Here is a 27,858-nt window from a genome sequence, read left to right as displayed (position 1 = left end):
AATCAGGTGCGAACGACAACGACAAACGAACGCTACACAAAGTCAGTGCAGAAGGAAATAAAACGCGGAAGAGAAAAGTGCAAAATTAACAAAAATCAGTGCAAATGAAATAAAAATTTGGTGAAAACTGTGGAGAAAATCAAAACTAAAACTCAAAAGCAACGTAAAGTGTAATTATAACAGTTAATAAAACACAGTTCGAATTAAAGCAAATGAAAAGTGTAGAGAAAAGCAGTGATATATTGAGTACAAGCTGCAAGGACAAGCAGCTAGTTTCAGAATTAGTGGCTAATTAATAGCTTAAATTGAGTGCTAAAGGCTAAATGCAAGCGCTGTTGTGCTGCTGTTGAAAGAAAACACAAAATCTGATAAAGAATTGCAATGATTTATATAATGCAAGTAAAATCTGTGCATTTTCCAGACACAATTGTCGGCGCCTATTGATTTTTCCCCCAATACAATATGCATGGCAGAAGACCTCGGCAGACACAGTGATATATCCTTAAACACCGTTACACACAGCTGTCATATATACTCTATGTGTGCCGTGCTCCCACACAGCTGTGCGTGCTTGCGCTCTTGAGCGCGTGCTCTCCGCAGTGAGTGTACGCTCGCACGCGGCATTTTGACTTTTCAAAACAAAGCGTTGCCCCTCACGTCACAGCACCGCTTCTATTTCGTGCGCATTTCTTAGGCGACAAGCGGTGACTTTGACACTTTATTGTTATGTCGGTTTTTGCCGTTATTGTTGCTCGTGCGGCACACTTGTTGACATTATTGCTGTTGTTTTTGCACCACGCTTCTGTAATTGTAACGAAGCAACACGATAGTTTTGTTTACACCTGTAGTTTTTCAATGCTTTTGTTGCATTTTTTACGCGTTTTTTTTTTTGTTTTTTTTTCCGTCTTCTTCTGCTTCTTCGTTGCTTGCGTTTAATAGCGTTCCGCTTGTGTGGTGGCGTATGCTATGGGGTTCGGCATCAGCAAATCACTTGTCCCCTGTTTGTTGGCGAAATGCAATGTCGGCGATATTTGTTTACTTACATGCTTGCTTTCTTTTAATTTTAGTTTTGCTTTCGTTTTTCTTTTGGTAGGTCGTCACTTGACGCTTTTCAGTTGACGATTGCAATGGCAACAGTTGGTTGGGTTAGTTATTGGGTGTAGTTCAGGGGTTGGGTATTGGGTACTTGTTTGGCAAAGTAGCGGCAAGCAATTATGTCAATAGTTGGAAGCGTTCACTATTTACAAAGCCTTTGCCATGGTAACGGTACATTTGTTGATATACAAATATACGTATAATCCGATAAACTTTCTGTTTGGATTTGTTTATATTAATGTTTTCTGACTTTATGGTAAATCCATGTACTTCTGATAAATACAAGGTAAATTTTTTGAGCCAACAATTTTTCGGATTGAGGAGAGACTGATACCTTCTCTCCTATACTGTAAAGTAACTATTGATAAGAAGTAGAGGTGGAGCCTCTTACCAAAGGTCGAGCTTTGGTTCTACGCAACCGCAGTCAAGCCAATAAGATTTTATGGAGTATTTTTTGGGTGGACGGCGCTTGAAAAAGAAATGGTTGCTAAGAAGCATGAACGTGTCCAAAGAGCGGCACCCATCGGCAGCTGTGGTGTACTATGGACTGTACTTAATGCCATTATGCATACTCGTATAGCTCCCGTGGATATAACCAGCAGGTGCATTGCTGCGAAGATCGTTCTAAAGCTCAAGCAAGCTGGCTGTATGAAAGCGTTCAAATAAGGACTTTCTGTAACTTGCTCTTGTCTACCGATGGATAAAGAGCGGAGGTGTATTTTCAAAAATTACTTTCGAAAACTTTCTCCTTTTCCTACTACGTCTGTGGAAACTTGGACCACCGCTTCTAGTCCTGATGTCTTCTTCTCTGTTTATTTATCAACAAAATTCGGAAAATCCGGACGGGACGAGACGAACTCGTGAAGAAAAGCGCAATGAGTATTTCGGTAGATGGACAAAGTTCGAAAAAAAGTTTAAAAGGAGTGTTTACTGCAAGGAACTCTCTTTCAAACTTAGTTTTACACTGCCGGATCACTGCAGTGTTCTTCAGACAGAATTGGCTGCTATTAAGACAGCCGCAGACTTTTTGTTTTGAAATGCAGTTTCTTTCAGGGAAGTGACCATTTACTGATCGGCAATATTAGCTTCGAACTCGTGCACTGTGCAAGTTAGTAAGGGAGTGTCTCTCTTCGCTATCAGTAGCATCAAGCTACTTCATTATCGGACTCATGTGGGTTTCTAGCCGTAGCGGAAACTGCAAAGCTGGTGAGCTCGCAAAATGCATGACCATCGCCCCACTTACATCAGAGATGAACGAGCTGGGTTCCGTGATTTTCTTGGGTTCTTAAGAGAAGATAAGACAAATAGATGAGGACTGCACTGCGACCTAAGGTCAATTGTGGCCTTGACCCATTGCGATAAAGGGTTTAGGTCCTACCATGTTAGTGAATGCTGCGGAGAAGGGCGAGCTTATCAACCAGTCATTCCCGTCTGTACTGTTTTGACCGGTCACCCAGATAAGATGCACTTGGTTACGTTCCGATAGAATGTTAAGACATTCTCTACACTCCTGCACCGCAGCTAAAGATTTTATTAAATGCCGCTTGCCTTGGAGAAGTTTACCCTTTTGATTATGCAGTCCCTTGGGAGAAGGGCCAATAGTATTACACCACTTAAGTTCTTCATACGCTGGGATAAACATACATTACCTCCGCCAAATTCTTCTGCTGTCACTTGAAGCAGTGTGTGTCTGGCTACCTGACCGATTATTAGATGAAGTGGTGTGAGTTCAAGTGTTGCCGAACCGACTGCGATACTTTCAAGGCTCAAGCCACCGCCCCATACATGATAATCGGTCCCACGATCATTATATACAACCACCATTTCTACATCTCTGCTGCCAAGGGTTAGGTTCTTGAGAACGGACAGGAACCTACATCTCGCAAATGGGACGATGGCCGTCTTCGAGCGGTTGATACTTTGCTCAACCCCATTGCATCATCCTTTAATCAGGTTTAAACCACTTTGTACTAAATTGCAGAGAATGTCCTCGAATTTGCCTCTGGCAATAATAACAATTTCAACCCATTGTTAGTTAACAGAAGTAGTAGGTCGTCCATGACTAGGTTCCACAAAAAGGGGGTATAGCAGTCAACCCTATGGGCAGCCTCTTGTAGTGTTCCGTCCGGCCATTCATCTGAAAACCGGTGCTGCCACATTCCTTATCTCGAGCGCTCTTGCTACGCTCCGGTGAGATGTATTGTCAAAAGCTCCTTCAATGTCTAGCGAACTCTCTATCTCTCTTTCTAGCGAACTCTCTATCTCCGAAGTTAACTGCACTCCTAATAGAACTGCCTGCTCTGTAAGCAAGTTGACTCGTATGCCGAGGTGCTATTTTCAACGCCTTCAACTATATTTCATAATCCACGATCTTAAGAAGACAGTTAAACTAATTAGACTGAAATATTTTGCCAGAAATAGCCCTTCCTTCCTGCCCTTGGTATAAAGATTATCTTCTCTGTCGTTCATAATTCAGAGGTCTACGCCTGTGCAAGGCTACCTTCATCAGCCGAACAAGGTGTGACAGTAGAACCTGCTCTTTTCGTAGTGAAAGTCGCGAACGAAGCCATAGCCCACTTGATTGAGTCCGCATTGGACCTGTGGAGCTTGCGTGAGCTCATCAGGCGCTGATCGAAGTCCTATGTGACCCCGAGATCTTTCTGGCAGCGGAGATAAACTGAACTATTTGCTCTCAGAAAGTTTATTCTTGTTGCTTAGTCGAATAGTAGCCATCTTCTCAAGTTACATGATCCTGCAAGTTTTGAGTCCTCACTTCACAGCTTTACGACCAATAATTTGGGGATGAATTTGGAGATTCTGCTGTGAGAATTTCTCAAACGATGTGTTTGAGAAAAATATTTATAAACTCGAAATTTTGATATGCCGGTACTAGCTACTCAAATTTTAGTGCTACAATGCGTCGTTAAAAGTTTTAGAGCAAAATGTTTCGAGTTCAAAAATTTTATATAGCTGCGTTACATTGAAAAAAAAAAAAATAATAATACCATTTATTTAATTTCAAAAGAAATTAAAAAATATTTATTGTAATTCTTAGACAGTGCTCTTAGTAACATATTAATAAAGTTCACACTAAATTCTCAAACAAAATAAAAAAAAACAATAATTAATATTGGACACCGAACAACATCAGCGGCAAGCATTTACGTGTCGCAACGTGAAAGTGTGACAAATAACAAGCAATGCCTTTCAAATGGAGCCCCCCACAACGTAAGAAACTTACCAAGGGGGGCTCCGAAGCATTGCTCTCTTCAAACTCATCTTTAACGTCAAATACTTCGAATACTAAAAAGACAACCAGCGCAATCAACAACACGCAACAGTATTTTGACGACAACTACTTACAACTGAAGCAACAACAACAACAACAACACAACTCAGCACCACTAAAACTTGGCAATACGAAATTTGCACTGAAACGTGCAACATTAAATGATTCTAGCGCCTGCAGCTCAATGCAATCGTTATGCTCAACGAATTCCACAAAACTAGCCGATGTGAAACATGAAAAGGATGATGAATATGAATTATTGCACAAAATAGGTCACCATTGTAACAATTATCACCACACACATTCTAGTGTGTTTGGACGCGGCAGCAGTAGTACCAGTTCAAATGAGAGCTATAGTGGTAGCAATAGATTCGGCGGTAGTTCGACGTCGAAACGTGGCAAGAAACAAATGTGGGGTTCACGTGAACGCGCAGGCATGAGCTTTTTAATTGTTATAGCATTCTTTGCCGTCTTCGGATTGATTGTACTGATGGAGGTGAGTACACCGAAAGTTTAAAATTGTGTCATATATTTAAATGAAATAGATTAATGGTCAATTCTAAGGTAATTTGTTGGGTTGCCTTACTCATATTCATTCCCAATTGATTATATCTCCCATGTCCTGATTCCCTTATTCCGATAATCAAGTGTATTCTTAAGGAAACGCTAGACAAATCACTTAGTCGTTGCCAATGATTTTCAGTACCAATTGATACCAATTGACAGTGTAGAATGAACACACTAACCACCTTAGTAGGGTTCGATGCCCATCGAAAACCTCTGTCATACTTTGGGTCCGGCAACCAGTTGCAATGCAACTCCACACCCCTCGAGGGGCCAATCCGCATGGGCAGGTTGGAGTAAACTCCAAGGGCTCCTGTCAGACCTCATAGCCAAAAACACTACCAGATGAGCTTCCATACTGCTATTGATTGGTGACCAGGGGTAAGACTCTATACGCCCATTACATGCACACAAAATTAACACAAGAAATTAATCTTTATACTCTAGTAAACGCTTCCGCTGCCTATACAACTCACGCGCATACTACCCTTACTGTTCAGCACTCCGACCAGTGGATACGACACCGCTAACATTTAAACATCTACATGTCTGTCCAGCTATTTCCCATACCACCCAGATCCCTAATGTCCAAATACATCGGGACCAAGTACATCGTTCTTCAATAATATGCACCCAATCCTAGACCCGCACCAACACCAACAAACCTATCCAATAGGTGCCTCTGATGCAAAAATCCATTCAGAGGCCCATGCCCCATAAGCAGAAAATCTAAACTCAAACAGAATCTGAAGTCTGTGTTACTCTCAACAAACCTAACGACCCGGATGTACTCGTAAGTCACTCGCTTTACTAGTCACTTACATTCAATCCTATGATTTAGAAGCCTTCTGATCCCAAGATATCCCTTCCTCTCCACATTATTATCGGAAATTAAATCATTCTGCATCAATGACGCAATCAAGGCTGGATGCAACAGCACACTGTATGACAGTTAGGTCAAGAGGGGTGCACCTACAAAACCTGTGTAGCATCCTTTGAGATATGCCAAGCGCATATTTGTTGAAATTCACCCTAACAACATTCTGAACATAAAACCATGCATCCTCTATACTGCGTCTTTCCTAAACCCATACTGAGTATCCGACAACAAACACGTTATCTCCTGAATCCGTTCCAACATAACTCTTTCGCGCACTTTTCCTAGTACTGGAAGAAGACTGAAGCCCCGATAAGAACGAATATCGTTCCTGATCTTATCAGGGCGCTTCAAGAGAGGAACAACACTAGCACCTTTCATTCTCATGGAAGTATCCCTTCCATACGCATTTATTTTAAATAGCCTTCAGGTATTTCGGAATCAACATCCACAATCAGGATCTGGGGATCGTTTAAACTTAAATAGGCCAAACTCGTACCCCAACCTCCCAACATCTAATGGAGGGACAAGTACCTCTTGTGTTTGAAGTGTCTGTATCCCCAATTTGGGAAAGAACGCACCTAGCTGAACCCCCGCACACTCTCTTCACGACGAAAACAGAGTGTCACCGACGCGAAGAGAGGTGATATCTTCCCTCTTACGATCCCGGCAGATCTTATGTATCCAAACCAAGGTCGTTCCTATTCTCTCTAACAAAATTCCTCCAATAATCTGCTTTAATTTTAAGCAACAAATCCTTATACTGCCTCGATTCGACTGTGGCTGCTGTTCTAGCGGCAATTCTGAAAGCCACGGAAATTGGTTTGGATGCAGAAGGCTAATCTAATCTTCTTAAACGTTTTTATTACTGAAACCGAAAAAAAGAAGATACAAATTCTGTTTACAATTTGTTTGTGAGGGCTCTCTGTTCCATCTAGACACTATGGCAAAATATATAATAGGAGATATATGATAGCGAAGGCTGAGCATGTGCTGAGGTAAACGAAACGTTACAGCATCTCGTCGCGACGGCGGTTATCAACACTTATGACGTTTGAGATTGGATTCTTCAACCAAGCATTCAGCCAACTGTTTAATTACTAAATGAATAAAATAAAATGGAAAAACATTATGACAAGATCAGTTTTCAGTCTTTTACTATTTTACTACTAGTTCCGGATTTAATTTAGTTAAAATTTTATTTGGTATATAGTAAATGACTCTGAAAGTATGGTTCAAAACATGGTCAACCTATGAGATAAGCGATAATGAAGTGTTGAGATGATTCTATCCATACTCTTCCAAGTAACTTAACTACATTAGGGCTCATTAGACCGCTTATGATTTTAACTAGACCAGATGGACTTTGTGATTGTACAGTTGAATGTAAAGGGTGATTTTTTAAGAGCTTGATAACTTTTTTTTAAAAAAAAACGCATAAAATTTGCAAAATCTCATCGGTTCTTTATTTGAAACGTTAGATTGGTTCATGACATTTACTTTTTGAAGATAATTTCATTTAAATGTTGACCGCGGCTGCGTCTTAGGTGGTCCATTCAGAAAGTCCAATTTTGGGCAACTTTTTCGAGCATTTCGGCCGGAATAGCCCGAATTTCTTCGGAAATGTTGTCTTCCAAAGCTGGAATAGTTGCTGGCTTATTTCTGTAGACTTTAGACTTGACGTAGCCCCACAAAAAATAGTCTAAAGGCGTTAAATCGCATGATCTTGGTGGCCAACTTACGGGTCCATTTCTTGAGATGAATTGTTGTCCGAAGTTTTCCCTCAAAATGGCCATAGAATCGCGAGCTGTGTGGCATGTAGCGCCATCTTGTTGAAACCACATGTCAACCAAGTTCAGTTCTTCCATTTTTGGCAACAAAAAGTTTGTTAGCATCGAACGATAGCGATCGCCATTCACCGTAACGTTGCGTCCAACAGCATCTTTGAAAAAATACGGTCCAATGATTCCACCAGCGTACAAACCACACCAAACAGTGCATTTTTCGGGATGCATGGGCAGTTCTTGAACGGCTTCTGGTTGCTCTTCACCCCAAATGCGGCAATTTTGCTTATTTACGTAGCCATTCAACCAGAAATGAGCCTCATCGCTGAACAAAATAAAGCGCGAAACACATTTCGAACCGAACACTGATTTTGGTAATAAAATTCAATGATTTGCAAGCGTTGCTCGTTAGTAAGTCTATTCATGATGAAATGTCAAAGCATACTGAGCATCTTTCTCTTTGACACCATGTCTGAAATCCCACGTGATCTGTCAAATACTAATGCATGAAAATCCTAACCTCAAAAAAATCACCCGTTATATAACCAACGCTTGCCGAGCTCGCTCAAGACCCAACAATCTAGTAGTCAATGGACCAAAGCCGAGGTCCAACCGTCTAGTAGTGAACCACAAGGAGTCAATGAACCAATGCCTCCTACACGTTCTCAGCTAGTGAGACTGAAGTAGCTGACCTAGCAAGCTTAACAGCTTTGCAATTTCCTGTCATTTCGCTTTGGCCAACAACTCAAAAATAAGAATCCATAGATTAAATTGATTTCTGGTTCTTTTCATATTACTCCATTTGAGCGATCTAAGTATATACCTTAACTATAAGAACTGTTTAAGTCCCACTAAAATACAAGTTAGTTAAGTTCATTCTTGTATTAAAGGAAAAATACCAATTTTTTTTTAATTTTTTTGGTTCGACATAAATTGGGGTCCCGCTGTTTACATTTACTCGACTGTCATAAACACCGAGTAAAAAGAACTTATAGATCATGTTAAGCTTTTCGTAAGATTTGGGCATCATGTTGTTTGGACCATACTATAAAACCTGTGGAGATTTCAAGTAACAATCACAGAAACGGTCACCATCAGAAAATAAAGAAAAGATCTATAAATCATAATTTCATCGAGGCTGAGTAACGAACGCTCTACTCTCTCAAATTATTTGACTCTTCTCTCACCTAGCTGTTAATTTAGATTTTAGTATGCCATTATTATTCTAGCATTAGTCGCGTGACGTCCTTTTCTTATACCACATTCTTCATATTTTTATTTAATTAAGTCTTGTTCAAATACGACCATGCTGAAATTCGAGAAAAAAGATAAAAAAAATAGACAAAAACAATATGACATTTTAATTGTAAAATAATGCAGCGATTTTTCGCATATTCTTCTTCTTCTTTTTTATGTAACTTTGCATGCGCGTTCTCGCTGTTGTTGTTGCTGCAAAAGCTGTTCATGATCGACGACCGTTCGCACACCGGGATGATGGCGTTGCGCCATGGCAATAACTTTGGCTCACGTTCGGGTGATTCAATGCCGGATTATGATAATGTAAAGGTAAGTTTTTTATGTTTTCCCTTTTGCACGCTGTTTAAAAAACCAAAAACAAAACATATGCCGAGGTAGATAGTAAACGTAAGGGCAACAAGCAGGGCAAAGGGTAGTTGGAAATAATAAAAAATAGCCGGGATTAGATATACAAACTGACCGAAGCCTTGGAAAAATCAACATTGTACATACGTGTGTGTATTAATATACACATACATATGTGTTTGTGTGTATATATGTGTCCAAGTCATGTTGGCGGGCTTAAGCACGAACGATGCGGTTCGACAATATTAAAATTCGTTGTAACAACGGTAAAAGTTAAGCCTCAAAGAGTTGCAGTGCAGCGAGTTCAAGTTGTTCGTGACCTTTTTTCGTACAGAGTAAATAGCAGAAAACAAGAAAAATAAAAAAAAAATAAAAAATGTTAACTTCGGTTGCACCGAAACTGTAATATTCTTTACAAATACAAAATAATATTTACGGGAACTTGTTTATGATCAGCCACTTTGTATGGCAGCTATATGCTATAGTTATCCGATCTCAACAATTTTTGCAGAGATTGTACCGTTGTCTATAAAAACAATTTTGTGTAAAATTCGTGAAGATATATCATAAAATAAAAAAGTTTTCCATACAAGAACATAACTTTGATCAGTCAGTTTGTATGACAGCTATATGCTATAGTGATCTGATTTAAAAAATTTTTTTAAATGTTATACTGCTGCTATGCAAAATGATCCGTGTGAAATTTCGTGACGATATCTCTTGAAATAAAAAAGTTTTCCATATAAGGACATGATTTTGATTGCTCAAATTGTATGACAGCTATATGTTATAGACATCCGATTCAGACAATTTCTTTGGATATTGTACTGCTGCCATAAAGAATGATCTGTGTGAAATTTTGTGACGATATCTAATGAGATAAAAAAGTTTTTCATACAAGAAAATGTTCTTAAGCGGTCAGTTTGTATGACAGCTATAGGCTATAGTGATCCGATTTGAAACATTTCTTTGGAGATTGTATTGCTGCCATAAAGAATGATCTGTGTGAAATTTCGTGATGATATCTCGAAAACTAAAAAAGTTTTCCATACAAGGACATGATTTTGATTGTTCAAATTGTATGACAGCTATATGCTATAAACACTCGATTTAGACAATTTCTTTGGATATAGTATTGCTGCCATGAAGAATGATACGTGTGAAATTTCGTGACAATATCTAGTCAAACAAAAAACTTTTTCATACAAGGACATGCTTTTAATCGGTTAGTTTGTATGGCAGCTATATTTTATATTAGTTGGATATCGGCGGTTCCGACAAATGAACAGTTTCTTAGCGAGAAAAGAGCATGTGTCAAATTTGAGATCCATACCTCAAAAACTGAGGGACCCTGTGCAGGGTATAACAACTGCAAAACGCTGGGGTAAAGCGTCGCACCGGAGTTGAAAATTATGCAAAATCATAATTTAACAACAGTTGCAGACTTTCCCAATGCGTTTTAGTCGCTACACTTTTCTGCTTTTACTGCTGGCGTTTTATTGCCTTTCTTGTTGTTGTGATTTTTACGTTAGCTTCACCTGTTAGTTCAGCCTTTTGCAATCAGCACATTGGCGCGTGGGAAGCAACTGACCCGCAGTATAGTCTATGTATCCACCTGTATACAAATATATGTATAACCCTTAATACATACAAATATATATGGGTACGTATGTCTGTCCAGGCAAATTGTCTGTCTGCACCTCCCTGTATAGGTAGGTAAAAGTTTTTCTTGCATTATTGTTTTGTTGTTGTTTTTGCTTAAACTTTTGGCATTTTTTCGCAGCTTTATGCTTTTTAGTCGCATTTTGAGACAAATGGATTTGCATTTATTAATAAAAAGTGGCGAATGGCGAATGGCAAAATGTTGAGCCAAGTAAATGCATTTTACAAAGCTGATTTCCTTTTAACCCTTACTCGTTCTCTCTCAATTATGAATTTTATTAAGCGACTTTTGCACTACGTAAGGCCTTTATGCGGAGCTGTGTGTGTGTGGAAATGGTCCTCTGTCACGTGACGTTGCTGAAAGTCTGTCGTTTATAATTTGGATACTTAACTCGGTACAATGTGGCATCCTTGCAGTTTCAGTTAAATACTTAATTAATGCAAAATACACACAAAATGCGCACAGCTTGCGGGTACTTGAGATTAAATGCCATAAAAAAACAAAAACAAGTGAAAATTGCATAAATTCAATTTTATGTTAATCCAAAATTATAAAACCTGAAAAGCATGAATCTTTTAGGATTCATTGTTTGATTTGCAAATTCTCAAAACGGAAATTTGAGATGTCTCTTGAAGTTTCTCGAAATAATTAAAAAAAAAGAAGAGACGTCAAAATATGGAAGTTCATCTTGTACGTTCAATAAGGACAAAGCCTTGCCTGCAATATTTGACATCGTTCGGGTTTCCATCACAAAGAACTATTCCGGTTTGGCGGCCAATAATGAATCCAGTCAAGTTTTGATGCACTGTTTGACATGACCCATACATATATCACTGAAGAGGTTCTGCATCGACCGGAAGAAATAGTAGGCAGAAGATGCAAGGTCTGAGTTGTAAGGTATTCATATGTTATATGTTGTTATTGTCCAAACTGCACCATATGTATAGCAAGACGAGGATGATGAGTGACTTGTAGAATTTGGTCTTTTGTCGTCGAGAGGATTTTACTTCTCAATTACCTACTCAGTCCGATGTAACATCTATTGGCAAGAGTTTTTCTGCTTAGGATTTCAAGACTGACGTTGTTTTGTGTTAAAGCTGGTTCCAAGATAGGCGAAATATTTTATGACTTCAAAGTTATGACTGTCGATAGTGACGTTGGAGCCAAGGACAGCAGATATTTCGTCTTTGCCTCCTTGCGGATTAGCTTCAATTCCAATAGTCGGGTATGCATCCAGTTATAGGCACTCATAATTCAATATTATCCCAACAAATAGATTGTTACCTTAGTGTCATAGTTTTTCTGCTTTGCCATTCGTTTGGCTAGTTAGCCAGGTTTCACATATGATTTTTGCGTTTAGGATTCTTAAAATGGATCCATTCCTCAACATCAGTCACAATCGTATGCCAAAACTACTTCTTTTATCGTTTTCCAACGTTTTAAAATGGCTGCTTATGTTACACTCAAAGCGAGTATTTCTTATGTTTGACAATAATCTTTAAGTGTTACCCGATTCCAGTTCTCCGTCTTTAAACTTTTTTGAACTCCCAGAATATTTTTCGTCTTCCAAGCTTTTTTTTTTTGTTTTTGGTAACCATTTTTAAATCGTGTAAACGACTTTGAATCGCATCGAATAACTCTTTTGGTGGTGTGGCATCATCCATCTACACAATAGTATGACCATGGCAGGGTAACCGGCGGTTGTTTTTCGCTGGACAACGTTAATGTAGAGATACAGCTCAAACAACTTGTTGTTTATCCGGAGTCAATTGTTGTAATCAGCGCTTATTGGATCAAAAACCTTAATCGAGCACTACAAGCACCTGCTCGTTACTTTTTGACATCGTCCCAGCTTTTGCGCCATTTAAATGCAAGAGTAATGGGCAAACGACTTTTGCAGAGTGTTTGTCTGTCGAGAGTCCTTTATAACAGCGATTGGGGATTGATATCTTTCTGGATCTCTAGTCGAGTATCGCTGATGGCGGTACCAATAGAAACTCACACTCAGAGAAGTTAAAAGATTTTCGTTTCTTTTAGAAAGAACCATCCGATATGATTTAAAGGTTCAATTGCGGAGCGATTTAGAAAAACCCTTCTCTATACACAAATGCTCCGAATTTTAATATTTTAGAAACTGTTTTTGTTTCAGTTTTGTAAGATCACGTGCTTGTGCAATATACTGAGCCAAATTTATGCTGGTGTTCCCAGGAAACTTTCAAATTTACACAGATTTCGTTTATAATCAGGACTAATTTAAAAATTGTCCCTTCAACCTTAGACAAAGCGAGGACTTCAGGGTTTTTATATATTTAAAAAAAAATTATGAAAATTTTAAAATCAATTTCGGATATTAACAAAAACTGACCTTCAGGTATCGTCCCAAAGATCTTAGGCGATCGATTACGATACCACATATTCGTCTGGAAGGCTAAAGATATGAGGTCGATAGCGTTTAAACCTCAGTTTTGCAGAAATGGGGTAGTCAAAATGGGAGTACTAAGACTATGATTTTTCTTCCAAATCATTGTTGCCGTACGCTATTGCGCAAAGATTGCTTCCGTCTAGAACACCGGTCCAGATTCACCTTGCAACTACACAAATACAAATATTTGACAAGTGGTTCGGTCATCTACTTGTAAACTAAAAACAACAGTAAAACTCCGACTTATTTCCAGTGTCCTGATACTGATAGAAGGGACCTTTTTTATCTAAGCTCAATAGCTTTGCAGTTCGCTGCAGCGAATGATCACCTCTCTGATTAAGACTGCATTCCGGTTACTCTGCCTGTTCAGAAGCATTCAAGTGATCTGGGAGCCTAAAACTAATGATATTAGGGAGATTTCGAAAACTCGCCATTTAAAAAACCTCTAATACATACAGTATGAGTGGTAAGCCCAGACTCGATGTAATGTATATTCTATTCTATGCTGAAACTGCAATCCATTTCGTCAATTGATACATAGATTTGATGATAGAGATCCTTGATTTAAGTACTTGGATAAACAACTATTAATCGTTAACAGGTAACGAGTTCGAGTTTAGGTACATACCTCGCATCTGGCCTAAAGTGCGATGCATATACCGTCGTAGTTTCGTGATTCCGTGTTGTGTCTAATTCAAATTTGCTTCACGGTAGGTTATCGAGTATTAAACTTAATGATATTGAACCAAACTTCTCAAAATGATTCAATACTGAAGTTTTTTGATAGAATTTAATTGAGGTATGCACTGCGATCTTGGGTCTATTGTGCCCAGAATAGAATAGAATTTAATTGAGGTCTTTTTGATAGTTAGGAAGCATAAAGGTAAGAAATGTTATTAAATCTTCAGCTTTGTTGTAAGATGTTTCATTCGAACTCTTGCAACTCTGACAATATTGTGGTTATTCCCTTCAACCAAACAGTCAGCCAATTATAAAAGGTGATCCATTTCAAGGTTCCTTTTTTTTAAAGAAAAACATAGATACTTCATATTTAATGGTGAATATTTATTATTATACGAAAGAATATTTTTTGGTATTTATGTTTTGAAGATTACCTCCTTTAAATATTAGCCGTGGCTACGTCTCAAATGGTCCATGCGCCGATTCCAAATTTCAATGGAAGCGATAGACCATAGCGATGTCGCTTGGCAAGGTCGAGCAGCTTCAGTTCTTGCACAAGCTGTATTTTTTACGCTTTCAGTTTAAGATCTCTCCGTAAGATGCGCCAAGTCTTTCCATAGTCAGTCCGAGTTGTTGCGAATAGCGCCGAATCGACTCTCCAAGGTCTTTGTGTACACTCTCAGCTAGGGCTATTATATTTTCTTCAATACGTGTTAGTCGTGGTCTATTCGATGGAATATCATTCAATAATGAATGCTCTCAAGATGGGTACTGAGTGACTACTAATTTTGTTGACCATAAGTTAAGCGAAGCGTGCGAAACACATTCTTTACAGAACTTGAATTTTTGCAATAAAGTTGAGCAATTTGTGAACCAAGTTCAGGCGTAAGTTTTTCCATGACGAAATGCTAAACAATACTGAAAAAAGGTAATCTCGACAGTTTGACTATTGAAAAAAGTACCTTTACTAAGTAGATCACCCGTAACTTTGCTCCGATTTTTTAAACCGTTATTCACGTTCATCGCCAATCCTTCATGCTTCCATTATCAGTTATTATATTACAATTATTTTCTCTTTTTCTCATACTTGCAGGATGACTACGATTTACTAGATGAAAATCTACTAACCGATAGTAAATTAGGATTTGTACAGTTTCGTGATAATAAATTAAAAATTCAAGGTGAGTAAATAATTGAAAATCGAAAATAATCAATGTACGGCCAAATATTTCCACAAAAGATAACAGACAAAATAAGATTAGGTGTGAGGAAATTGAAAAAAAAAAACAATGCATTCAATTATTTTAAGGGCCATACCTGCTAAGGTTGGGCAAGAGACTACTGAATAGGCAAAGAGAACACCCTCAGTAGAGGAGTATGTCTGACTCTTGCACATGGATGCTAGTAATCCACTCATTGTATAAACGGAAATTGCGCATTTCGGTCACATTTCTAATTGCCCCCAATGGCAGGCGGCTTTCGAAGAGCGATGCATGTCTGCAGATAAACTGTAGCCTCCAGTCAATTCAGTAAAATAGCATGAGCCCTTAGAATTATAACTGTCAACCCTACCGTCTGACGCGGCCGTACGAATATTTGGTTTTACAATTCATTTCTTCCACCATTCATTCATTCATTCATTTATTTGTACAGACGCTGATGGCGATGGGAATGGACGTGTGGCCGGCGCACTACTCAATGCCGGCAGTGTCTTGGCCCAGCCACAACGCGGTGCAGCTAACGCTGATGGTGTTGGTGCGGCGGGAGCGGCACGACCAGCCGGCATGGGTACACCCATTATACCCTGGGGTAAAACATTACCCGCCAAAGTGGAGGAGACATTGCCACACTTTCCGATTGGCGTGCAGCCAAATGATGGCGCTTGGCAAGTTGTCAACGGCACACGCTTCAAGTTCTTCGTCTTTTCGGCCTATTATGATCGACGTGATGGCGCGAAATTGGTGCGCGTCATAGGCGCGACCAAGACACGTACACCGGAGCGGGTGTGGTGTCGCTTTTGGTATCCACAGCCGTCGCAGCAGCAGCAACAGTCACAGCAACAACAGCAGCCACAGCATACGCCGTCGTATACATCGGCGACTGTGATGGCGCGCGTGAAGGTTAGTGTTGCTCCCTGCATTACCACTAATGTGCATTTCGCTGCACATAACCGTACCGCCTTTTAACTGTTCTTACTCTTTACATAACTCTCCTTCTTCTCGTACCAGGTTATACGCGAAAATTGGAACCTCAAATACAGCGCCGTCTTTGTGCTCTGTCCGGTGCGACCCGCCGAGCTGGAAGTGCCGCATTATGTAAGCATTGTGGCACGTTTACGCGCCCCACCGGGTAATCTCCTACAATTGCGCAACACCGATTGGGATCCTGACTTTGCGCATCTCCGCAAACTACCGGTCGCTGCGGCGAATAGCAGCGCTAGTGCTGCGCAAACTAATGCATCCGCGGCACAGCATTTGCATCAGCGACAACAACCACAATACCATCGGCCTGTTACAATGTCACCGGCAGCCGGTGCTCAGTATTTGCCATTCGGTTTGCCCACCGATGAACAGATACCGGATAAAATTGCTGTCTGCGTGAAACCCTTCCATTTCAATTATGATCAGGCATTGTATCTAATGGAGTTTCTGGAGTTCTACGCTCTCATGGGTGTTGCTCATTTCACATTCTACAATCATACTTTGGGTCCACATGCCACTTGCGTGCTGCAACACTACATTGACGGCGATATACCGAACACTTCGACAGCATGGGATGTGGATTTGGCGGAAGTGATGGGCAAAGGTGTTACTCTAATGGGTTATGATGCAGCTAAAGTGGACGGTAAGTTCATTGTGAAGCATTTAATAGTTTTGAGATCACGTCGACTTACAATAATACCTTATAATAAGTATAAGAAATAACAGGTTTAGAAAAAAATAAAACCCGATTGAATACGCGTGTACCTCGCAATGATCATTATTAAATTTCTCTTTACCTCTAAGTTATCACCTAATATGAAATAGAGCCTTATAAAGACTTTAGTTAGTTTTAAAAAATATTGAAAAGACTAAATTAGTCCAACTTTTTCTTAACTAGCGTAAACATCTCTTGGCGCCAATTCGAGATACCAAGTGCAACCAGATCATTTTCCATCACTCCAATTAAGTGGAGGTCTTCCTCTACTTCTGGCGGGTACTTAATCGAAAACTTTCTAAGCTGGAGCGTTCTCTTCCCTCCGGACAACATGACCTATCCAGCGCAGCCGCTGTCTCTCGATTCACTGAACTATGGCAATGCCGCCGTATATCTCGTACAGCTCATCTGTATATGTATATAATGTATTAGTAACAATTAAGTGATCTTGAGTTTTTGATGAAATACGGATCAAAGATTGCCTTTGCCCATAGAATCTATCAAGCAGTAACTTTTTGAGGTTGAAACGGCTTTCCAACAATGCATTGTGAATAATCAGCTCCCCAAATGTGAAAATTTGGTTATTAACGTACCCATTCAAACAAGATGAGCTACATTTCTGAACAAGATTTCCTTGTGAAAATAGAATCGATGGCCATCTCGTTTTCTACGCATTAACTCGTCGTTTCTCGCGCCTCCTGGTGGTTCAGCTTCAATTCTAGCACGACTCTAAAAAAATTTTGGTTGAAATCGGTAGAGCGGGTCCCGAGATCTAAAGGTGAGCGCTGCCATGACCATTGTCCAATTGTGTCTTCAATTTTTGCAGTGTCGATAGGGGTGCCGATCGGTTGCTGTAGGCTCAGGGGTTTAGGAGTTATGTACGTTAAACTTTTTAGAGAGCGGGGCCACGCCTACTTTTTCTAGTTTTAGCCCAGAGCTGTTCCTTGCTACTGTGTAGTAAGAAGTTGTGAATCTTCATACCTTTGCGGTCGGATTAAGCCCGAAACCGTGCCTACTTTTTTGCCACGAAATGCGTTTACCAAGTTTCATCAGGATTTCTCTATTTTCACTCAAGTTACAGCTTACGCGGGCTAACAGACAGACAGAGAGTTATCCGGATTTCAACTTGTCTCGTCATCCTGATCATTTATATATAACCCTATATCGATCGCGATTACTTTAGGTGATACGTACAACCGTTACGTCAACAAGACTATTATAGTATGTAGCAACAGGTTACAAAAGTATACAAATTTGGTATGTTCTAGCATCCAGCATAGAAATTAGTGTAATAGTTAGAAAACTTAATCAATTAAAAAACTTAGCATTAATGCTGGGATATTTATTTAAATGAAATCAGTTTGCATTTAGACCCGATTAAGTTCATTAGAAGCTTCTGCATTGACTTCAAAACGAACTTTCAAGTAGAATTCACCGCATATTAGAGATAAAGAAAACAATGCACTCGTGGGAGTATTCTGAGGCACTCAACAACTCCCCCTTTCTCCTCATTCGACTGAGAAACAAAATGGTAAATTTCACGTCGAGCTACAAAGTATAAACAAGGCTTATAGGGTAATTGGTAAAAAATATAGCTAGCCTATGACAGCTAATGATTTACTGACTCTAAAACTTGAACCATGTCTTGAGTAATATGAGAAATTATTCCCAGTAAAATTAAAATATTAAATTTGCGTGTCCAAAGAGAGAAATGTTTAAATATCGATCTGTTAATGAAAAAATTGAAATCATTTGAAAGCAATGAAGTCATCTTGAGACTCAGCGCTCATTATTGGATAGTATTCGACATCGCTGCGATCTATGGACTCTTGAAAAGTTCCAAGAAGATCCGACGTTTTCGAGTCATACTTTGTTCAGCGATTAGGCTTATTTCTGGATCAATGGGTATGTAAACCAGCAAGATTGCCAAATTTGAGATGTAAAGCAACCTGAAGAAATTCAAGAACTGCTATTTCATTCAGGAAAACAATGATTTGATGAAGTTTGCGGGCAGGTGGAATCATCGGTCCATATTCTTCGAAAATGATGCGGTGAGAACGAAGCCGTCAATGGCGACCGTTATCACGTCATGATAGCCGACTATTTGATGCCTGAAGTTGAAGCTCGTAATCTCGGTGACATTTGGTTTCAAGAAAAGAACACTTCGGCGAGCAGATAATAAAGATAATTTCACTTCTGTTACGGTCAATTACCCACCAAAATCGTGTAATATCACACATTTTCCTTTGGGTATATGTAAAGTCTATGCGGACAGTCTCGCTTCGATTCAGGCCTTAGAGAAAAATATCACGTGTGTCATTAGCCAGTTACCAGTCGAAATTCTCGAACGATTTATTGAAAATTGGACTAAACGGATTGACAATCTGAGACATAGCCATGGCCAACATTTGAAAGAAATAATATTCAAAAAATAAATGCCAAAGAATGTTCTTTGAAATGATAATAAACATTCCCTATTAAATTTGAAGTTTTAGTGTTCGTTTTTTTTTTTTAATAGGAAACCACGAAACGGATGATCCTTTACCTGTAAAAAATATTGAGGGAAAGAATGCATTCTCTCAATGTCGCTGACTGCTTCTTAAAGAAGCTTTATGTAGTCTCTAGTTTCTTTAGCTTTAGCCCCTTAACTAAAAAAAAAAAAGATCTAAAGAATGTTTGGACCAACAAAAATAAATATACATATAACTTCGAAAAATACTGTGCTTTATATTAAAATTCGGTTGCTCTCGAGTATTTCTAACCCTTTACTTCCGTCTTAAATTCCGCCACTTTATTTACCTTTTCTTTTCATGCTTCCTATTTCTTTTAATTATAATCGACACAGCTGTGCTTAGTGGTTACTATAATCTTGATAGCAACAATAATTACAACAAAGACAACGATGGCAACAATTTTAACCGCAAAATCAACAATAAGAGAGAGTCTGCTGGCAATCAAACGGGTGTGGCAAATACAGAAACGACACAACAAACACAAAAACAACAAAGCATAGCAACAACGCTTGAAAGAGAAGTAACCGGTGCATTACAACCACCACCACCGCCGCCACCAGCACCAGCAGAAGCACAGCAGCAGCAGCAGGCCAAACCACCGTTACAAACAACATTGCCACCGGTGAAGCGTTATAAAAGTACACAGTACGCAAAGCCGACAATTAATATTCTGCCATGGAATTTGCGTATGCGTTCGCAAAAGGAAATACGCACCGAGGGGCTTTTTGCGGCACTCAACGATTGCCTCTATCGTACAATGCATCGCTACCGATACTTAGCGATGGTGGATTTGGATGAATTCATTGTGCCGCGCCACAACGACACGCTCAACGAATTAATTAAGTAAGTAACGGCACACAGAGTGACACGAACCCATACATACACATGCATAGATACCTACATCGAAAGGTGTCAGGAGGCGTTGTCAGGCAGCAGGCGAAAGCAATTGTGAAAGCTGTTGGTAAAGCAGCTGAGGCCGTGCTGCACAAGCAGTATCACCATTGCATACTTTTGTGCGCGCAAGTGAGTGTGGCGCCTATATGTAGGCAACACTGTTGCGCTACTATTGATGTTGCTGTCAGTAGCTGCCTTTAAACACACAGTCAGTCATACAAATAGACAGTCTCTTAACATTAACATAATATCCGCACTAATTGCTTTCAGCTGCCTGCCTTGCAGCTTAACCTCAACACAATCGTTCGCTCATTTATCTGCTTTATATAGTGTGCTCAGCTTGTGACTGGTATACAGTTTCTCATGTCTCATGTCTCATGCCTTATCTTATCTCCTCTTGTCTTGTCTTGTCTTGTATTATTTACTTTGCTGTTGTTTAGCTCGCTTAATCATCGCTTCCGCTATCGCAATCTCGGCGCTTACTCCTTTCAAAATGCCTTCTTCTATCTGCAATTCCCCGATGATCCACTGGTGACACTGGCACACTCACAACCGCAGCCGTACAGTCGAGAGCAACAGCCGTACGCGCACACAAACCCAGGCTTACGCGCCTCATTGGTGACACAACGAAAGACACGCAGGTGAGCCGAAAGCTTTCAATTTGTTTGTATTTGTGTATGTAATTAAAATTTCATTGAACATATTAATTAAGTCGCATGGGGGTTTAAAAAGGATTGTAGTTAAATATCTTACAGTAAGTGTTTAATATTATGGTTGCTGTTAAGGCATGTGATTTGCGTTGAATTGCGAGGTTCGTCCCTGATTGATAATGAAAGAGAGATTGAATTTGAGATTTAAAAGAAAAAGGGTTGATATAAGTAGATATTCTATATCAGTCAAAAAATGAAATAGATAGCTCTAAAAAGTTTTAACGGCAACTCTGGCGTGGTTTCGGGTAGGCAATTCAAAGGAAATACAGAAAGAAGCGTTAATTTGGCTGCACGGAGCTGTAATCCAAGCAAGCACTTGAGTTTAATAGATCAATCTTGTATGACAGGTACTATTTGCCACAGTGGGCTGATGTGAATCATTTATTTGGAGATTGCAGTGTTATCTTGGAGAATAATTCGTGGCAATTTTCGTAAAGCTTGTCTTGTCAACTACCACAGTCTTTCATGCTCGAACTAGATTTTGATCGGTAGATTATAAGCCAGCCTTTCATACCAAATTTCGTGATGATGTGGCGTTAAATAAAATCACCCGTCCCGGACGAGATCCCAGCAAAAATCCTGAAAAAATCGCTGCAAAGCGGTCAGCAGTACTATTGAATATGTAGAATGCCTGCCTCGAAGCCGGAATATAATATTACTTGAACCCTGGCAAAAGCAACGACTGGTGCTAATCAGTAAGGGAAAAGGAAATCCCAACTTACCATCAACATACCGGCCACTATGCATGCTTGACACAGCGGGAAAGCTCTGTGAAAGATTACGTAAACGCAGACTCGAAGCGGCTATCAGCGAAGCTGGAGACTTTCCTCTAGACAACACGGCTTTAAACCCGTCATATCAACTCTAGGAGCCATAAAATGCGTCATTAAAAATGTAGAAGCCTCACAGCATAGAAAGCTTAAAAACAAAAGAATAGTGTTCTTGGCGACTTTAGATATCTGAAACGCCTTCAACAGCGCTAGATGGATGAATATGATCGACGCTCTCGAAAAAAGCTGTAAAATCTCGGAATAATTACCAAACTAGAGAGAGATCACGACAGATAGCGGTCACGTTAGGAGCAGAACAAGAATCCATTCTAGGCCCAGACTTGTGGAGCATCAGCTACGACGCTATACGAAATGTCAGACGAATCGTACTTAATAGACTACGCGAACGACATTGCAGAAGCTCGAAGAAAGCTTAATCAGGTCATGATACGAAACCGTGGCTCGGTTCACACTATCTCCAGCTCGTCACGGAAAAGAGAGAGCTACTGCACAAATAAGCACATATCCCTCGAAATAAGGATGCAAACGACTACTGATATTCTTAGGACACAGAAAGCAGCACGTGGCAGAAAAGACAGCGAAATTCAATTGCTCCCAACTGAGCAGACTAATGGCCAATATGGAGGGCCCAGTCAAGAAAAGAAAAAGATCCTAATATCGACGCTAATCAGCGTCTAATTATACGGAGCTGAGATCTGGGCAGATGTGCTTAAAGAAGAAAACCAGCGTGAGGTAGTGGTCATGATGTACCGCACTGCAGCCCTCCGAATTCCAGCAGCCTACCGAACAATGTCAGACGAAGCAACATTAGTTATAAGCGGTAATGACCCAATTGACCTTCTGGCATACGAAAGGAAAAGGCTGTGGGAGCTAAAGAAAACATCCAAAAATAACAAGAGCGTAATAGAGCAAATTAAGAAAGATACAGTAACAACATGTCAACGAAGTTGAATGAATGATAGTCCCGGCATATGGACGGCCAAAATAATAAAAGACCTAAACTATGGATGTAAGTCACGGATACTTCAAAAAGTTCCTCCAGAGAATAAAAAAAAGATCTGCTTGGCCCAATAAACACGGACAATATAAACGTGCCATGCTAAAGAGTGAACAAAACTGGGATATAATCCAGAAATTTGCAGCAATTTTTCTACCGTAAAAAGCACCTGCTTAGGAAGAAGGGAATGTGTGCAAAATTTCAGATCGTTACTTCAAAAACTCAGTGACTACTTCACAATTATATAAACAGACGAGCGAACATGGCAATATCAAAGAAAGACAAATTTCAGTATCCATCAAGCTAAGTGTGTTAGATCACGGGACTGATACACGAGACAAGCAAAGGCTAGTGCCAAATTCTTAGGTTTGTTAAACAGATCTCACCGAGCTAACGTGAACCCGGAATATATAATAGTTTATCAAAGCCAAAGGCATTAAATGATTGGACTTAGAAAATGAGATAAGAAATGTCGGGCGCCACTTTTTGCAAATTTGAAGTATTCGTCCGTCAATCTTAGACTCAATAGACTTCCTTGAGAGAAATATCTTTCAACTAAGGAAGATTTTATATACTGCCAAAGCAACGGCTATTTGGTCTGGGTATATCCTTTAACCCTTCTTCCTAATATCTACCTTATTTTCCTCCATTTTCAGACGGCTAAAGCTTCATCCTCAAAAGCAACGTTCTAAATATATTTGTAAGCCCGAGTCGGTTATCGAAGCGGGTAACCACTTCGTTTGGGAATTTTCGCCAGCAAAAGGATCGCTAAATGTACCACCAACAGACGGTATATTGCAACATTATCGTGTAAGTAGACATTTTACGTAGTACTTAGTTCCAATATTTAAATAGGATTTCAAGGGCTTTCTATATAGATAAAGCTATGTGTATGATTCATTGGAACATAAGATAAAAAAAAATAAAAAGGATAAGGAATTACTAAAAATTTAGAAAGTGTAAGACAGCTTTAGGTTCAACCTCTTCTTAGACAGGGGATCCATTTTATTTTTAGACAAGGGTTGCCACCTGTTCATAAATTTCAATAAGATTTCCGATAAGCTTATAAATATCACCTTTTGGCATTAAACTAAAGAAAATGAAATAAGCAGAAAATAATTTGCACTTTTGGAAAATGTTGCCACCTGTTTAAAAAACTGTATGCAAGTAAAGTGATCAAATAAGTAAAATGTAGTACAGCTTATTTTATAAGCTTAAATATAATAAATAAATACTTAAAAAATTTCAAAAATATTTTTTAGGTAATAAATTTTTGACTAGTGTAGCCATATATTTAAGAATAATATTATAATTTACATAACTTGCTAAAATAAATAATATTTTACAACATCAACATGAATTTATACGGGCTTAGGCAAAAGTTTTTGCGAAATAAACTTTTGATCAGAGTTACCACATATCTAAGGTTGCCGCCTGTTTAAAAATTGTATGCAAGTTAAGTGATCAAATAAATAAAATATTACAACCTTAACGTGATTTCAAATAGGTTTAAAAAATATTTTTGGGAAATAAAGTTGTGACTAGGGTTGCCAAATTTTTAAGAATTTAATTCAAGTTTATATAATTTGATAAAATAAATAATATATTGCAACGTCAACATGAATGTATACGGATTTAAGAAATATTTGAGGGAAATAAATTTTTGACGAGGGTTGCCATTTTATTTTATAAATTTGTTAAAAATATATGACATCAAATAATCAAAAAATATTACAAAATCAATATATATGTAGTATGTATGTATGTATATGGACTCAAGAGATATATTTTCAGAAGTAATGACAAGGTTGCCATATATTTAAGCATTTATTTAAATTTTTAGAAATAACGAAGAGATTACCATATATGTACATATGTATGTATTTAACAATTTATTTAAATTTTAATATTTTAATATAAAGGATTAACTAACAATAACATATTAGGTGACTTACAATTAATCGCAGGTTTGTAAAATGTTGCCACCTGAAAAATAAAATAAAATTTAAAAATTTAGTAAAATACTTCGTGAAGTACATAAATCTAGACAGGTTTAAGAAATAATTTTGTGTGAAATGAATTTTAGACCAGGGTTGCCATATAATAAACTAACAATAATATTAGGTAAACTTACAATTAATCGCAGGTTTGTAAAATGTTGCCACCTGAAAAATAAAATAAAATTTAAAAATTTAGTAAAATACTTCGTGAAGTACATAAATCTAGACAGGTTTAAGAAATAATTTTGTGAAATAAATTTAGACCAGCGTTGCCATATAATAAAGAATTTAATTAAAATTGGTAAAATAAATGTATAAGCACATTATGGGTATCAATGAGCTTAGATTTAAGTCCGATAGAAAATTCTTGAAGACAACTTGTTTGGGTAGGGTTGCCATATATTTACCTTTTTACTTTAAATTAATAAAATTAAAAATACCGCAAGACGGACGTGAATCTAATTTGATTTAAAAAATATTTTTGCAAAGTAAATTTTAGACCAGGGTTGCCATATAATAAATTATTTAATAAAAATTCGTAAAATAGATGTATTAGAGCATTCAGGATATCAATAAGCTTAGGTTTAAGGCAGGTGGATAATTTCGGAAGAAAATAAGTTTGAGTAGGGTTACCATATATTTACATTTTTACTTAAATTAAAAAAATTAAAAATTTGTCACAAAAAGGGCTAACTAACAAAGAATAAAAGCGGTTTCAAATGAAAATTTTTTTAAGGGTGTTGCCAGATATTATAATTTTTTTACTGAATTATATAATTGTTAACCTAAATATTGAAAACAAATCCGAAACATATATGCTAAAGACAACGATATATACATACATTAATGATACCAACAATACCGCAACTACTTAAAACCCAATTTTTTTTTTTCGCCCTACAACCACTATAACCTGCTAGGTCTGCGAATTCGGCGGCAACGATTGCATCAAAACACCCTCGGTGGTGGATCGTACGGCTACCAAGTATGTCAATCGTTTGGTGGAACGAGTTGAGCTGGTTTACAAGCATTTGAAACAACGTTGCGATCTGCCGCCGCTACCCAACGAACCACCTGCGGAACAGCAACAACAATCACAATCACAACAACAACGAAAGCAGCAATCACAAAGTACAGGTGAGTTGTTTAAGGCAGACGTGAGCGCTAAAGGTTTAGATAGTAAAACGAACAATAATAACAATAATAATAACAACAGTCATGGCGTAAGTAAGAAACGCGCAGCGCATCAAAGCGATGACGACCGTATAAAAACATTAGCCAATGTCAAATCGAAACGTGACAACGATCGTGAAAATAACAGTAATTTTAGAAACAGCGGAACAACGATACACAAAACAGCAGCGTTAAATAATCTCAACAGCATCGATCCGACGCCCAGCGCTGTACAAATGGAGTACAAAGTGAAGCGAAAGAAACGCAAAGTTGTTGTATTCGAGCAGGACGAAGACGGTTTGCCGATAGCGCGGCTCGAGTATGTGGATGAATAAAGCGGGGGCGAAGGATAGCAAAAATTTTATGGAGCAAATTGGTTGTTTTTAAATGAGCAAAAAAATATATTTTGAAACACAGGGTGGTATATATAAAACAAAAATAATTTATTTTAATCAAATTTAAATTGGCGCCTGTTAAAAGTTTTTGCGCTTATGAAGTTTTTGCGCTGAGAGTTTGCAATTAGTTATTTAAGGCAATATAGCGCAACTAGTACTTAAGTCTTATTAAACAATTTATTTTTAAGAAAAGTATAATATATTAGATTTTATATTGAAATTATTTAGAAACACAGAGAAATTTAATTGCAGCAGGAAAATATGTAGGGTAAGTTGGAAAAGTTTTTGAAGTTATCCGATTTTATTTTTTTGTAACAAAATAATTATATTAATTTTTGTTTTATTTTTTGTTTTAATTTTTTTTAATTTTTTTTTCTATTTTTATATTTTTTTTTCAATTAAATTTATTTATTTTTATCTTAAATATTTTTATTTATTTATTTATTTCTACCTTACAATAGTTCTTGCTTTTTCTTTCGAATCAAATTACTTATTAAATTTTTTTTGTTTATTAAATTTGTGTAAATTAAATTAATTATCTTTTGTTAACTAAATTAAATCTTGTTTAAGTTGTTGCAAATTCAAAAGAAATCACCGACCACTTTCCCGATTATTAAATAAAAAACACTTTATTTAAAATGTACAACAATTTTATTCGCGCAAGTATTAAATACAAAGTAATGTAATTTTACGGAGCGGGGTAGATATAGTTTCCAAACCGAGCGATAGCAGGAGATATCGACGTGGCGTCGCGTACGATAGATACGTTGTAGCGCGGGGGATCAGTCGAGGACGAATTAAAAAGGCGAGTGTATATATTCGAATGTTGATTTGCGATGAGCGATCTGCAGGTGTCGAATTATGTAAAAACGAATGCTGATGTGCGCAGTGTGTCGAACGAATGTCGATGTGTTGATTGGTGAAGCAGATGTCGTGCGCCGCCATCGACCAACGTATCTTAAATGTGTTGCATACATAACGCACGGGAAGCACACCCCATAGGCCGGGATCATCGAAGCATGATTGATGATTTGACACTGTGACTAGCGGCACACCGGCTGGACGTTTTGCTATCAAATTTATCAGTCTCTCTCTGTTGTACACCACAGTTCGGTTGAGGAAAACCTTTGGTCTACCGAAACTCACTTTTCAACCTTTTGTTATCAAAGAAATAACGCACAGAACGATTTTTTTTTGTTAATCCAAGTTTCGTAACTCCGTTTTATTTATATTTAGGTATGTGTTTCACAAACGTGATAAAATCGGATAATTCAATTGGCGGCGGAATCGGCGAGCGATGATTAATGCGGGAGGAAAAAATAAAAGCGAGAAGCGTATGCGCAAAGGCTCGGAGTCGACTCGTACGAAAGTAAAAGCGAAGTGAAGTGGCTGGAGTTGTCCGTCCCTTTTTCTTGTGTTCTAGTTGGAAGTGTGGTGTCATGTTTGAGTGTATTGGTGTGATGTGTAGTGATGTGGAAGGTGAGTGGTGAGT

At 38.3% G+C, this 27,858-nt stretch overlaps 1 protein-coding gene across 3 annotated transcripts; it reads left to right on the top strand.

The window, feature by feature from the left end:
• Positions 1-26,823, top strand: LOC105222045 (uncharacterized). 3 transcript variants are annotated; one of them, XM_049456265.1, is made up of 11 exons: positions 1-170; positions 4,151-4,880; positions 9,068-9,175; positions 15,071-15,158; positions 15,631-16,097; positions 16,206-16,821; positions 19,739-20,249; positions 20,741-20,941; positions 23,455-23,608; positions 25,719-25,935; positions 26,015-26,155. In XM_049456265.1, the coding sequence occupies exons 2-11, from the start codon at positions 4,296-4,298 to the stop codon at positions 26,023-26,025; spliced, it is 2,958 nt and encodes a 985-aa protein (XP_049312222.1). In that variant the 5' UTR covers positions 1-170; positions 4,151-4,295; the 3' UTR covers positions 26,026-26,155. The 3 variants fall into 3 exon arrangements, with proteins under 3 accessions (XP_049312222.1, XP_049312218.1, XP_049312213.1); XM_049456261.1 differs by having other exon boundaries at positions 1-163; positions 4,155-4,880; positions 25,719-26,823; XM_049456256.1 differs by having other exon boundaries at positions 25,719-26,823.
• Positions 26,824-27,858: the final 1,035 nt, after the last annotated feature.

Source organism: Bactrocera dorsalis, chromosome 1 (assembly GCF_023373825.1).
Source record: "Bactrocera dorsalis isolate Fly_Bdor chromosome 1, ASM2337382v1, whole genome shotgun sequence".
In the NCBI taxonomy this organism is placed as follows: domain Eukaryota; kingdom Metazoa; phylum Arthropoda; class Insecta; order Diptera; family Tephritidae; genus Bactrocera; species Bactrocera dorsalis.
Note: the sequence above shows the minus strand (reverse complement) of the source record. Positions and strands in the feature narration are given on the sequence as shown.

What these genes read in the sequence shown, in the direction of transcription:
- LOC105222045 (XM_049456261.1), top strand. Translation starts at nt 4,296, where the DNA reads ATGCCTTTCAAATGGAGCCCCCCACAACGTAAGAAACTTACCAAGGGG. An exon ending in GATTGATTGTACTGATGGAG is followed by an intron (nt 4,881 to 9,067) that starts GTGAGTACACCG and finishes TTGCTGCAAAAG; the next exon opens with CTGTTCATGATCGACGACCG. An exon ending in TAATAAATTAAAAATTCAAG is followed by an intron (nt 15,159 to 15,630) that starts GTGAGTAAATAA and finishes TTATTTGTACAG; the next exon opens with ACGCTGATGGCGATGGGAAT.